A 15,194-nucleotide genomic window follows, 5' to 3' on the forward strand; every position below is an offset into this window, starting at 1 on the left:
TCTGGCTTGTTGATCCCCTGGGGTTGCTATGTAGAGCTTGTTGCTCAAGGTAATCACCCAGAGCAGCACCCTGCCAGTGGCCTCACCACCCAAAAAAGGGCTTTAGACGTGACTAATAAAGCTGTAAAGGATGATCACAGATCCAGGAAAATTTGTTCCCTAGAGGAACAGGATATCAGCTACTTTTCAGTTGGCAATTCTTTGTCTTTTAAGTCACAAGCATTAAGTTTCTCCCTCTGAAATTCCAGTTCTCCCATTTGTGTTCTCTAAAGATGCCATTTTCTCTGGTAAATCACTGGGACTCTGGGTGCCTGGAATGGGGGAGAGGAGCCAGTCACCCCAGAGCCCATTTTCTATGTGGGCCTTTCCTTGCATTTCAGGGGTTTATTCTTCCAGCATTTTTGCCATCACCAGAGATCTCCTGAATCCCCTTTCCCTTCCCTTGGCATAAAAGTCCTGTGCACTTTCTGTGGTCTGCTGAGCAGAATCTAGAGGTAACCTGGTCTTTTCTATTCTCCACATGGTGACCCACCTCCCAGTTCTATTGCATCAGTGCCTCGTCCTGTTTCCATCCCCGTTACAGCTCAGGCCCTCCCTGGATTGTTGCAGCAGACACAGGCTCTCTGATCTACTCGCCCCAGAACTTGTTCTTCTGTAATGCTCCAAACATAAATGCGACAAATGTAAATCAATGCCAGCTCTCAGCTTAGAGTCAAATGCTGACCCTCCCCCCTCTGTTACCAGAGTAAATGTTCCCAGGACTTCCGCATTATTAAGAAAAGCCAGAAATTTGGATTTTTTTGTTTCTTAGTTATTACATTTTACACATTAAAAAATTATAACACATTACAATGTCTCTCGTTGACTCCTGGCCCCCAATTCCCTATAAGAGGCCACTGCAATTACCCATGTCTCCTGCAGGCTTTGATGCACACATGCTACCTTTTTAAAGGACATGGATGGTAGTCAATTTTTCAAAGTTGCTATAAAATTTTAAAACCCTGATGTAAAAAAAAAAAAGTCCTTTTGTACCCGAGTGATAAACCACATAGGCATATGCCTTATGGCCCACTTGATTGAAAGTTCCGGAAGACAAGGAGCTTTGTCCAGCATCTCTTTCCGTACTTGGCCTGATGCCTTGCATACAGTTGTCACTCCATAAGCACACTGCCCACACAGGAAATATTTATTAAGTACCAATGCTGTGCCTAATGCTGAGTCTGTCACAGACTTTCAGGTGAACCAGGTGGGATGTAGGCAGCCTCAGGGGGAACAAGGAAACAGTTTGGCCTCGAGCCTTACACCAGACTCATCATCCGTCTGCAGGTTTGGTGCCTGCCCACCTCCCATTTTCCAAGGCCATCAAGTCCACAGCAAATGGACAGAAACAGCAGATCACCTTCATCTCATAGTCTGCTCATGCTGATAGCCCAACCTCCAACAAAGTGCTGAGACCAACATTCCTAAGCCAGCTGTCATTCCAGGGCCACAGTTTCTATTTCTTGCCCTCTACCAGGACAAGACAAGCCCGGACGTGACAGAACCACAGGCATAGGCAGAGCCTGCTGACTCTACCCGAGGCACAGGGCAGGGCTGGGCTGGGCTGGGCTGGGCTGGGCTGGTTGCTCCACTGAGTAGAGACTTCAAGCTTCTTCACGTTGGGAGAAGATTCATTGCTCAGGCATTTTGGAATCTCCTGAGTTCGGTCTATTTGCTCACTTGCCTGCATTCACTGCTCCGCAGTCAGATGAGAACAGGCCTGTGTGCACTGGACACCTTCCCTGCTGATGGCCAAACGCCATGGTGAGATTTTTCCAATCAAGAGAAGGTGGACACCACTGAGGACACCACCCCCATGCTCTGAGGCAGTGATTTCTGCAGCAACACAGGATAAGTGACAAGTGGTTTTTTTTTTTTTTTTTTTCCCTTGGTCACCAATCACAATCCCGTGGGAGGGTCATAAGCAATGTTCCTGGAACCACACTGTGACATCACCCCTTCTTCTCCCACTCAATAGAGTATCCTGGAATGCAAGTGGGTGAGAATGACCTTGTTCTAAGATTCACCTTCAATTCATTCTAATTATTGTGCTGTAGATAATCTTTCTTCCAAAACTTCTGTTATATTCCTTCTTTTCTTCACTTCAAGTTACCCATAGTGTGAGTTCTTATCTTCTGGGCTGGCAGGAAAATTATGTTGGTAGTAGCAGGATGAGGCAGGTTCTCCCTCTGGGAATCTGTGAAAACCAGGTTAGTGCAACCCACTAAATATGGGCAGGGCCACTCTTCTCCAGAGACCAAGGCCTCTGCAGACATCCCAGGGTTCCAGCTTACACATCTGCATCCCTTCAAGGAAAGAGGCTTGTGGCTGTTTCCTTCCCAAGCTTCGGTCTGGGGCTCTAGGCTGAAGTTAGGAATCCTAGGCTGAGACTCTGTCCCTCTGAAGATACCACAAAGCCTCTCCACAGAAGTCCTGCCATCCTGCCACCTGCCACAGACTGTCAGGGAATACATTCCAGTCTGCAGGACCTGAGGTCCACTAATCTCCAACCAATCCCTCCCCAGGCTCCTGGCTTTCAGCAAACATGTGCCTGGCAGTCTACACAAAAACTTCCCAATTCAAACCAAACCTCCCTGAGGCAAGGCTGGCTTCCTACTGAGAAAGAAGAAATAAAATACAGGACAGACAGACCTAAGCTCAATACATTATCCTGCCACCTCATTTGTATTAGAATAAACTAATTATCTAGAAATTTCAGTGCAACACAAAAGCAGCGCTTGTCACAAATTGCTTGTGCTGTTCAGGAGAGCTTATGTAACACCTGCCATGTTGCGGCAGGAAAGTGGAGCTAAAACATGGAGGACATTCTGTCCTCACCCGGCCTCATTTCCTCCGTTCCCTGTCCTCAGAATGAAAAATGAAGACCCTCCAACCCAAGGGAGCAATTTCTAGCCAAGATTATAAAAATGGGTGCTGCCCAATGGTCCAATTAACTGCACCAAACCCTGTCATAAATGGAAAGCAAGGGCCTGCTGGGATAATTAGGCTATCCTGATTCATATGGAGGAGGTAGCAAAACCATTTCTATAAGGAAAGCTCTCTTTTTTCGCCTTAATTAGCACTCTCTTAAAAACGTTCTTGGGTTTTCACAGTTAAATGACAGGGGACAGTATCACTGAACCAGCACTGAATAGTGTCTGATCTGAGAAGTCTGAGTGGATAATATGGTGATTGTTTCTAAACAGATCACGGTCAATGGAGGGAAATTGAGGAACGAGAGACGGGTAAGCGAGAAGTGAAAGGCAGAGACCAGGTAAAGATACACATGAGAGTTTATTTGTCAGAGCTGACAAATAAAGGCCATCTCTCTGTAGGAGAGAGAGGCAACACAGGCTTGGGGTCTGGGATTTTTATAGGGCAGGCTCAGGAATCAGAGCAGAGCAGGTCCTCATGAGAGCAGTTAAGGTTTGGGTTGATATGAGAGAGTGGTGAGCCTTTCTCAGAAGGCCCTTGGGAGGGAAAGCAAAACTGTTTCCTTAAAATGGTGGCTGTCACTTAAGATGGCCATCCAGATGCTAAGCAAGGACCTTATGGTCAGAACTATTAATATTCCGGGGGGTTTATGATCAGGCGCTTGTGGTAGCAAGTAGGGAACTCTGAGGGTTAAGCTCTTTGGGATGTTTATTCTGGCAGTTCGTTAACTCATAGCAGCCAGGCAGGTTGGTTCTAGGGCTGATGCCACTACCAGGACATGACTGGCCAACTTCTGTCCCTCTTAGAGGCAGGGGCTACTCTCCAGGGTAGAACGTTTTCCGTGTAAAGGTGCTCAAGATGAATGCAGGCTCATAGCACTCACACTAAAGAAAAACGGGGACAAGCAAAACCAGAAGTTGTTCTTTACCTGGTTGGAAAGTGATGAAACATATTGATAATACAGTGTGGGTGAGCTTGTGGGCAAACAGTAAACTCATCAGTCATCGACACGCATGGTCATTGGATCGGTCTTTTCAATAGGTAATTTTCAACATCTATTCAAAGTTTTATATTATTATTATTATTATTATTTTAGTTACTGGAGATTGAGCTCTATCCCTGAGTCACATCCCCAGCCCTTTTAATTTTTGAGATATGGTCTTGCTATGTTGCCTAAGATGGTCTAGAACTTGTGATCCTCTGCCTCCGCCTCCCAAGCAGCTGGGATTACAGGTGTGCACCACTGTGTCCAGCTATTCAAAATTTTAAAATTCATATCCTTTCCTCAGGCAGTTCCTATAAAGTCCTTGCTTAGCATCTGGACGGCATTTCTGAGAAAGGCTCTCCACTCCCTCATACCAATCCAATCCTTAACCACCCACATTAGGACCTGCCCAGCTCTGATTCCTGAGCCTGCCCTATAAAAGTCCCAGAACCCAAGCCTGTTTTGCCTCTCTCCTATAGAGAGATGGCCTTTATTTGTCAGCTCTGACAAATAAACTCTCATGTGTATCTCTGCCTGGTCTCTGTCTTTCAGTTTTCACTTACCTATCTCTTGTTCCGTGCTTTCCCTTCAGTTCCATTGCTAGAAATTTACCATAGAAAATATACTCACACCCAGGTGTGGTGGCACAGGCCTGTAATCCCAGCAGCTCGGGAGGCTGAGGCAGGAAGATAGCGAGTTCAAAGCCAGTCTCAGCAACTTAGTGAGGCACTAAGCAACTCAGACCTTGTCTTTAAATAAAATACAAAATAAGGCTGGAAATGTGGCTCAGTGGTCAAGTGCCCCTGAGTTCAATCCTCAGTACCCCCCACAAAATAGCAAATTATACTCACAAACGTATGTCAAGAAAAGAAAAATATACAAGGATGTTTTCTGCTGAACAGGTTGCAATAGCAATAAACCAGAAACAATTAATGTTTCTCAACAGGAGCCTAGTTAAATATACTTTGGGACAGCCATACATTTGAATTATGTCACCATTTAAAAGAATGTGGTTATTCTTGCACATAAAATGGGGAAAATTTCCAAGATGTAGTATTTAAAAAGCAAGGTGCAAGTAAAATGCTGACACTTTTTCCCCTAGGATATGCAAAATAATATGGTTTATTTTTCTAATTATATATACATATATATGCAAATACACACACACTCACAATCTTTGAAAAATATCTAGTACCTGGGAAGTAGTTGATCATTTCTCCCTTTCTTGGATTAAAAAATGTGTTATTTCTTTATAGAATGAAGCTGACTATGCATAAAAGTTGAATGACTCTATTTTCCAAAAATAGCCAGAGCAATATTCCCTATCCTGTATATCCTTCAAGAACCTTGTTACTTTGCATCAGAAGGTAGAATTTACTCCCATCCTCTTGACCTGGTTGGGACTTTGTGACAGCCTTGACAATTAGAATGCTGTGAAGTGACACTGCATTGCTTTGGGCTATGCACAGAATGGCCATGCACCTTCCATCTGGCTCATGCTTTCTCATGCGTTGAGTGACACTCAAGTGGGTAATGTACATATGACTTAGAATAGCACCTGGCATAGCGTTAGGTGCCAGTGAATGCTGGGTGATTATTTCACATAGGCAGCCCTTGTCTTTTTCTTTTTGTAGTGCTGGGGATTGAACCCAGGGCCTTGCACATGCTGGGCAAGTCTCCACCCTCATGCTCTCTTGGGATGCCTGTCCTGGAAACCCAGCCACGATGATGTGAGGAATCCCAAGCTAGCCCATGGTTCAGTAATTTGAGTATATTTAGTTGGTTCAAACATTATCGCTGATTCCAGGACATTTCCATTAACCAAAAAGCAACTCCACCACTGAATTCCCTTCTTCCCTATGCCTGGAAACCACTCATCTATTTTTTGTCTTAAGGATTTTCCCATTTCCTGGACTTTTCATATAAATGGGATCATACAATATATGGCCTTTTGTGTCTGGCTTTTTGCAATTAGCATGCCTTCAAGGTTCTTCATGCACAAAATGACCACACAGCGTCCATCTGCTCGTGCTGTCTGTACCAGAATTTCGTTCCTTTCCATGGTTGAATAATATACCACAGTGTGGATATCCCACCTCTTCTTTTGTTTTTGGCACTGGGGATTGAACCCAGGGGGTACATAGCCACTGAGCCACATCCCCAGCCCTTTTTATTTTGAGACAGGGTCTCATTAAGTTGCTCAGGGCCTAAGTCACTGAGGTTGGCTTTGAACGCGTGATCCTCCTGCCTCAGCCTCCTGAACTGCTGGGATTACAGGCATGTGTCACCACACCCAGCCTCTTTTAAGTACTTTGATTTATTTTTTAGTTGTAGATGGACATAATATCTTTATTTTTATTTATTTTTATGTGGTGCTCAGGATCAAACCCAGGGCCTCATGCATGCAAGACAATCTACCACTGAGCTACAACCCCAGCCCCTTTTAAGTACTTTTTTTTTTTTTTTTTGAATTTTTCAACATTTATTTTCTAGTTTTCGGCGGACACAACATCTTTGTTTGTATGTGGTGCTGAGGATCGAACCCGGGCCACACGCATGCCAGGCGAGAGCGCTACCGCTTGAGCCACATCCTCAACCCCATTTTTAAGTACTTTTAAATCACCTAAGTATCAGATAATAAATAATGTATTCTCAAATGATAATGATACATACTTAAAATAATTCTTTCATTAAAATAGGCTCCCTAAGAGCAGTCCTCCTTTACAATTCAAATTTAATAAGGACCATTGGGGAGACCTACAGTAATAAAATAGCACTACTTCCAACCCAGACTTTCCAGTTCAGACTTCTTACCAAATCAGTCTGAATTAATGAGACATCATTTTACTGTCTCTATCTAAAACAAAATAAAAAACACCCAAAACCGAAAACAAAAATAAAAAAAACCCCTAAAGCTATTATGTGGTCTTCAAAATGTCTCTCTTTATATTCCAAAATGAGAACCTATCATTTTACTTTGAAATACAGGGAGGGCCCTGAGCCTCTTCAGGAATTTGGGGTTTGATTTTGACTTCCTGTGAAATGGAATCTTGTGCTGTGCTGTCTTACTGTTTGTGTTTACTAATAAATACAGCAGAGGTTAACTGGTAATGCATTGCTCAAATTCAATAAAAATGGGCTGAATCTAAAAAACAATTCTGGATTATATGGAAGCCCACTGGCGTAGGAGTAGGGGCTCACACTGAGCCCCTCTACCAGTGGAACACCATGCAAACAAGAGCTCAGCCACAAAGCTTTGTTCAAAGGCACCCTCACGCCTCAAGATGGCCCCATTCTCCCCCCAGTGCCTACCATTGGCGGCTCCAGTGAGCTGCTTCAATCTTGAGTTTGCTATGGGCGTCACGTAAATTTAGTACAGAAACAATGAGACTTTTCTTTGGGAAAGCTTCTGTAGAAGCCACTTGTGGAAAAGAAACCACATTAGTAAGAAAGTGTAGATGTTTTCGCCAACAAAAAAATTACCAGTTTGCTTGGTTTCAATCCTTGGCCCCGAGTCTTAAGTTCCTCATCACTGAATGGACCTCTTTCCACTTGGCTTTCTCTGGGCCAGTGTCCTGGCACACCATCAGAGAGGAAAATAATTACAAAGAAGTGTCTTATAGGGATGAGGAGTCCTGGTGGCTTACCAGATGGGGATAATCATGGATCTTCAAACAAATCCTTGACCAGACAGTAGTATTATTTGTCTTCTTGCCTACAGACTATATGTGAGTCCACGCCTCCCGAAACACGTGAACATAAAGATCTAGAGGTTCACTCAGTACCTCTCCTTTTCAGGGAGACCCTCTGCTGGCCTCACCACACAGGCAGTGGCCCCCATAGTTAGCCCCATCTTCCCGCATCTTCTCAGCTTTTCTATTGCTGTGGGAGAGGCTCATCTCATTCTTGGCTTACTCATAATTCAGGTTATATGAGTGGGTTGGGGAGTGGAAATAGCTGTATCACTTTTGTGCAGATGATGTTTGCTAATTGTAATAATACCACATATAGGCTAGTAGTTGATTATTATTTTTTCCATATTTTTTATTGGTGCATTATAATTATACACATTAATGTGATTTCTTGTTACATGTTCATATAGGTACATGATATAACAATATAATTTGGTCAATACTATTTTATTTTTACTATTATTTGAGATGGGGTCTTCCATGAGCCACCACACCTGGCTGTAGACCTGACATCTTACTTTTCAAAAGTCATAGGTGTATTACTTCAATAAACATTTCTAGTAATCTTTCTTTGGGTGTATATAATTATTCATGCATTTCCCAAATGTATCAGTGAACATGGTGTGCTCATACAAAAGCTGATCCTGAGGCAAAGGCTTCTATAGAGCAAGAAATTCATCTGAGAGGTCTACTGAACAGGAATTGGGAGAAGGAAGAGAGACAGGCAGGATCAGACTAGTGGGTATCAAATTGGCAGCTACTGTGGGTGCACGTTGCTTCATCCTGCAGAGCTCTGGAAGATACTATAGAACATGTGCTGTGACAACCTCTCACCTGAAGACAAGGGAGCTGGGACATCTACACAGGAGGCTGCTCCCAGGGGATGTTGGTTCTGCACTCTTTAGTAGAAACAGCCTTCTAAGCTCTGGAGAAAGCCCCTAGGAAGGCAGACCCTGGCAGCTGGAAGTTCTCAAAGATGTGCCAGGCACTGCTTTCAGTGCTAGGGACAGTTGGAAACAAAAAGAGAACCTTGCCCTCATGCAACATTCCTTCTACCAGAGGGGCAGACCATAAACTGGGCAGGTAAGAAACATCTGGAGTGTGTGAGGCATCCACAAGCTGAGGAGGAGGGAGAACAAGTTGGCTACAATCAGCAAAGAAGGCTGCGGGTAGGCCTCACTGTGAAGGTGACACTCCAGCAAAGACCTGAAAGAGGGGAGAGGGCAGCACATCACATGATTATCTGGGCAAAGAACATTCTAGGCAGACAGAATGTCAAATGCCAAGGCCCTAAGGCAAGAGCACACCTGGGGTGTGAAAGCAGCCACACCTAACAGCTGAGCAGAGTGGCAGGGGCTCAGCAGGAGAGGCCAGGGGAAAGAGGCTTCCTGTCACTGGCACGCCTCAGGCTCCTACCTGGAGGGAGACCAAAAGTCACGGGGAGTGGGAGCGTCACAGGACCAAGGTTGCTACACTGAGGAGGCCATAAAGAGGGACAAGGGCAGAAGCAGGGAGGACAGCGAGGGGCAACTGCAACACTCCCAGGAGGTAGAGGTGGGAGAGAAGCCGTTGGAGTCCACAAACATTTTGAAGGTGGAGCCAAGATGATCTGCAGCAGATTGAATGTGGGGTGTGAGAAAGAAAGAAGCCAACAGACAGCGTGAGCAACCAGGAAAACTGCACAAGGGTCAGAGGGGAAGTGGGCAGCTGGGAGCCTGGATGTGCGTGGATTAAGCTTGTGGTGTCATCTCCACTCTGTCAGTAGGAGGCTGGATACAGAGGTCTGAGCATGAGGAGATGCATAGCACTGAGATAGTGTGACCCATGAAGCTGGCTGAGAGCCCCAGTGCTATAAGCCAAACTGAGATGAGGTCTGGGACTGGCCCTGAGTCTTCAGGGAGATAGAGGCTGACCACTGAGAAGGTGCAGCCAGGGAGTGCGGTGTCCTGAAAGCCAAGTGCAGCAGGTACTTCTAGGAGGAGGGAATGATCAACTCTATGTCTTTGTATACATGTGCTATAGGTACAAATGACACATATGCAGAAACACACCATCGATGTAGGACACGCACACAGGGAGCTTTAGATCCAGGGTACTATATTATACAAACACATCTTTAACTCGATTTCCTTCTCACTAATCTGTCAGTAGTACCCTGTAGCAATTGTATCCATCTCATTTTAGCAGCTGCATAATATTTCATTGTATACATGGATTGTAATTAACTTTTATTCTATAAAGCTTTCCCCTAATCATAGAACTTTAGATTACCCTGTGACATGCGCCTGTGGATTCATCCTCTCACACTGTGTAGTTATCTCCTGGAGATGAACCCCTCGGCTGCTCTGTGCCAGGACATGCCCTTTTTCTGTTCTGATTCCAGACTCTCCTGGGAGGCTCCACTAATCGAAGATATATTCAATATGGAAATTCCACTGACTGAAGAACTGCTGGGAGTTCATTCCAGGAAGGGCCTATTCAGAGACCCTTCTGAGCATAGTCGAAACAAGACAGTTGTCTGTACAGCAATGTTAGAAGTCGGCAGAAGTGTGGGTCAAGCTGCAGGTACTAGCTCTCTGCCTGACAAATGCAGCTGAGGTGGACTTGTGAGGGTAGAAACCACTCCGTGTCCACAGAGGGCAGAACAGCTCTCCAGGCCTGCAGTATCTCCAGCTAAGCCACTGAGACTCTATTACGTCAAGAGCCAACACAGCAGATGAAGGCAGATGTGCCTTCTGCAAAATGACTGTAATTAACTCCAAATCTGTTTCTCCATGCTTTATTTTTGCTGGCTGGATTTGTCATTTTCTGTTAGAACAAGCTTACTACATGCCTCAGATGGTTTTTCTTTACCTTGTCATTCTGAGCAAAAGCATGACTCCATCACCTGTCTGGGCACACACCAGGAGTCTCTATCTTGATGGCGTCAGCACCTCTGGCACACTCAACAGCAACGTTGAAGATCACATCTACCCCTGCCAGGCTACTGACACCTCTGTCCCTTGCAGAGGCACTGAGGGACCATGTGTTTAGTCTTGCAACACTGGGAGTGCAGGGAATTGTTCTGTGACACCTTTTATTTAGAAGGGAAATAAGTGCTGAATACAGAGCCACACCTCGAACCCCTGCCTACTTCCATCTCTGGGGGAGTCGGTAAACAGCAGCAAACCTCAGGCCCCGCCACTGGTGCTGGAGCCTCAGAAAGCAGAGGTGAGGGGCTGTCATCCAGGAAGAACCCCTCCCTCGCCTGGTTCCTACCCACTGGGAGTGGCCACAGGGACATAGGTAACAGCCTGAAGGCTTGCCAAGCTTAGACCTGGTGATCTGGCCATAGGTTCCTGAGTTCTTGCAGTGCAGTGCAGTGCCTTTGACCCTGTGATGTCCCTTCACCAGGATAGGGCCTCAAGACACAAACACACCAATTAAGGTGACAATACTGTTTCCTCCCCATTCTGCTCCTTGACTCATGCCCCATCCAGACAGGAAGTCAACAGGGAGGAATTTCTTATGTGAGGGGCTGAGATCAAAGTCACTGTACCCCAAAATCACAGCACATAGGAGGCAGCTACATCTCATTCCCCAAGTGACCATACTAAAGTAGGGTTAGGTTTATTATGAGGTAACTTCTTCCAGACATAAGCCCTGCATGATGTTTACAATTAGAACCTGGGGCGAATGTCACCTTGTCCTTCTGCTCCTCAGTCACTCCAAGGGCCTCTGCTCAGAACGCCATGTAGTAGTGGTCCATTGTGCTGATGATGTCACTCTGGTCCTCCAGCAGCTCCAGCACTTGCCGCAGCACGGCCTCACTCAGGCCCGGGTGAAGGCTCAGGTGCACACAGGCCAAGATATGCTGGAAGTGGCAGCCCTTCTCCATGTCTGCAGGCAAAAGGCAGGTGGCTAAGCTTCACTATGACCGTCAGGCCCTCCTCTGTCCTATCTGTAATATCTCCTCTGTCCTATCTGTAATATCTTATGCATTAGAATTATATAAGTATTGGATCATGACATAAAATGTATTTCTGAGACAAAGTCAAACTTCATCACTAAAAGTAAACCCACCCCAGTTTTCATACTTTGAAGACCCCGGCAGGGCCACACACACCCAGGACCAGGCATACTCCACTGCTCTACCACTCTATGTGGTTTTCATATGACAAAATGCTTTAGGCTGGAAGGTGCTCAAAGGTATTGTGGTTTTGGGAAAGTATGGCTTGACATTTGGTGCACCCTTGCACCCTGAGGCAAGCCATAGCACCCCAAGCTTCAGTTTTCTCACCTAGGGCTGGGGGACAAGGGACTGATCACCTCTGAAGTTCTTACCAGTCCCAAGGTTCAGAGGCTGGTCCTGGGCTAACAAAGATGTACTAAATTGCGACCTCTAGTGGCTGCATCTACTCCTTAATCCTCCCAATTGGTTTAATGCTCTCCAGTTTCAGGCATGCACAGAACTGAACACCTACTGTGTGTGTGTAGCACTGAGCAGGGAGGAGCAAGTACAGCGTGGCTGATGGAGAGCTGACCCTGGAGCCCAGCAGACCTGAATGCAAATCCTGCATGTCAACTGTGGCAAAGTGGCTCACAAGAATAAAACCACCTACTTTACAGGGTGGTGTGGGGGTAAAAGGAGACCCACGTGCTTCTTAGCTAGGGAACAACCATGATTCTTCATCACTTTCATAACATGAGACCACAGCCCGCCCCCGACTAAAGAAGCTTCAGCCCTTTCCCAGAAGCAAAGACTCATGGAGCTAATTGCAAAGATGGCGGGATGCGCTGCTGATGGAGGTGGAGGGACTCAGCACACCAGCTGCAGAGCAGAGAGCCCAAGCCAGGAATTTCACCAGCACTCAGCTTTTCACCTTAACTTTGAGGCCCAGGTGCTTTGGCTCAGGGCTGAGTTGATTCCCAGGTATACATGGGGCTCTGGGCAGTGCTTCTGACAGCTGTAGGCCTTAAGCCATTTCTCCAGTAGGTGGTTCTGTTGGAAGGGTGGTGTGGTAAGCTATTCCCAAAGTCACCTTCCAGTAACATAGGGATCATGCCTTATGCTCTTCTTTTTTTACGGTACTGGAGATTGAACTCAGGGGCACGTGCCCACTGAGTCATATCCCCAGCCCAATTTTGTATTTTTATTTAGAGACATGGTCTCACTGAGTTGCTTAGTGCCTCAAGTTTGCTGAGGCTGGCTTTGAACTCATAATCCTCCTGCCTCAGCCTCCCCAGCCACTGGGATCACAGCCACTATGCCCAGCTTAGACTCTTCTTTATATGAGATATTACTAGAAGAGAGATGAGTAGTAAAAGCCAGCAAGCAGTTCCCCAGGGGTTAGGACAACAGTAGGCAGCCCTGTATGGGACAACCCTCAGCCACAGCAGGCTTTTCTGCAAGGTGCTTGCTGGGGGCCATGGTTGTCTTGGGGGCATTGAACTGATTTTATTTATTGATTTATCTTTGCAAGGTTAATGATCAACCCCAGGATCTCATGTGTGCTAGGCAAGTGCTCTACCACTGAACTACATCCCTGGCCCTTATTATTTTAAGAAGGGTCTTGCTTAGTTGCTGAGGGTCTGGCTAAGTTGTCCAGGCAGGCCTCAAACTCAAGATCCTCCTGCCTCAGCCTCCCAAGCTGCTGGGAAACATTGCTCATCTTTAAAAAAACCTCATCAATCCTTTGATGAGAAACACATCAGTGACTGAAGAGTTCAAGTCTGTCTATCAGTCACCCTGATAAGGAAAACCCTAAGCTCTTATTTTATATGAAAGGCCAGAAGTGAACTGAAGGCCCAGGAGGAATGGTGAAATAAATGGCTGACTCTCTCTAGATATATGATGGAATACTGCAGTTAAGACTGTGGCACTTTCACATGTGCCCTGCTGATGACAAAGGACCTCTAGAAGCCAGTGTTAGAAGTAAAATACAAGGTGCAGGGCAAGGTATTTTATAGGCTAAGCTTTACTTGTGTTTTTAAAAGAGGATCAACTATACAAGTATGTTTGTAGGTGCACCTAATATCTCTAGGATACATAAAAATTAGTTAACAACCATGCCTTTGCAGAGGGAAAAGCAAAGCCTAGGCTCCCTGCTGGGAGGGATCTCTGATTTCTGAGTGTATTTTTTGCACTGCTTGATTTTTTAATGTTGCACATACCCTATTATTCAGAATAATTTCTACTGCCATAGGTGATAACATTATGAAGAAGAGTGACTGCAGCAGATACAAGATAGTCCTAAGAGGCCTCTCACTGGCTTTGCTACCTAGGGTCTGGAATTTAGCTTCTGAGAGTTTATTAGTGCCAGGTGACTGGCCTGTGGCTTTTAGAGGCTCCCAGGTACAGACTGGGTTGCAGAGCCTGTCCATCTTGATGCCCATGTTCAGAGGTGGGAGCTGGTCCCTCAGGGCCACCTAGGACATTAGGTCCTTTTAAGGGATGAAGAGTGGATTTCTTTCCTTTGCTTCACCAGGCTGCAGGTTTTAACCCATCTGTTCCTAATGTAGGAAAGGAATCTTGGGAGCACCTCCCTCTCCTCCTAGTTGAGGAATCCCAAGGACACTGCTCTAAAATGGTCCCTAGGTGTGAGAAACAGACTTCTCTTCAACAAAAGGATACCTGTTCTTATTGTTCCAAAAAAAGTGAACTCACTGACTGCATTAAAATCACAGATTGCTTTCAGTTTATTTTAAGACCTGTTGTCATACCACTCTGGGGTCTGACCTCATCAGGTCCTAAATACCAGGGCGGAAGACCTGGCCCTACCCCACCCGCTGAGTCAGCCTGGACCGGGTCCAGGCCCAGGGATGCCTGGGACGAAAGGCCTGGAAGTGGACTTCTATGGCAAGCAAGGAGGCAGGACTGGGGACCTCAGGTCACTTATAAATCTTTCCACTTCCCTCCTAGCATCACGTGTTGAACTAGGTCAACATTCATTATTAGCATACGTTTGTACAAGTGAACTTTGAAAAGTCACCTTGAAGACTGACCATTTTGTATAGGATTTAAAGATAGGACTAATGCTGCCTTCTCTAACCAGGAAAAGATCATGTTTGTCGTCAGACTAGTTACAGTTTGAAAGTCTAACCACTAGGGGATGACCTAACTCCACTGAAACTATTTTCTAAACCATTTCTTTTGCAAACTTTTGGTTTCCAGAATGACAGAATCACATCATTCTAAACTAAAAAAAATTAAAAAACAAAAACTGTAGTGTCTAGAATCATTCCTCCCGACACTGAAAGGCTTGATGTTAGGAGTAAGTAAAATGTCAGGTTTATATTCAAAGACAAGGAGGATGAATGGAACAAGAAATGCAACTCAGAAAAAATATGAGAACCTGCGCGACATCACAAAATCCTGGTGTCCTGGAGACCTGGCTTACCTTGCAAAACCGTCTGAGCCGCTTACCTATTGAGCCTCAACCCTTCCCCTACAGAATGAGAATCCCCAGGGGTGGGACCTGGGCAATGCACCTTTAAAAGAGCCCCAAGGTTGAAACTTTTTACATGGAGCCAAGGTCTGAACAACTGTGCTAGCCCAGTACTCA

The 15,194-nt window shown here is 45.6% G+C and overlaps 1 protein-coding gene across 5 annotated transcripts in view; it reads right to left on the reverse strand.

Moving 5' to 3' along the window:
• Positions 1–1,997: 1,997 nt before the first annotated feature.
• Stn1 (STN1 subunit of CST complex) overlaps positions 1,998–15,194 on the reverse strand; it is a 42,164-nt gene continuing 28,967 nt past the window's right edge. For 3 of the 5 annotated variants that reach the window (XM_046450198.2, XM_046450203.2, XM_046450201.2), the window contains one exon: positions 7,978–11,529. In XM_046450198.2, the coding sequence (XP_046306154.1) occupies positions 11,372–11,529 (158 nt within the window). In that variant the 3' untranslated portion in view covers positions 7,978–11,371. Of the gene's footprint in view, positions 2,237–7,977; positions 11,530–15,194 lie in introns of those variants that run through there. The other 2 variants (XM_046450200.2, XM_046450199.2) reach the window with 2 other exon arrangements.

Source organism: Marmota monax, unplaced genomic scaffold (genome assembly GCF_021218885.2).
Source record: "Marmota monax isolate L192 unplaced genomic scaffold, Marmota_monax_Labrador192_F-V1.1 WCK01_AAM20220418_F8-fsc00004, whole genome shotgun sequence".
NCBI lineage: Eukaryota > Metazoa > Chordata > Mammalia > Rodentia > Sciuridae > Marmota > Marmota monax.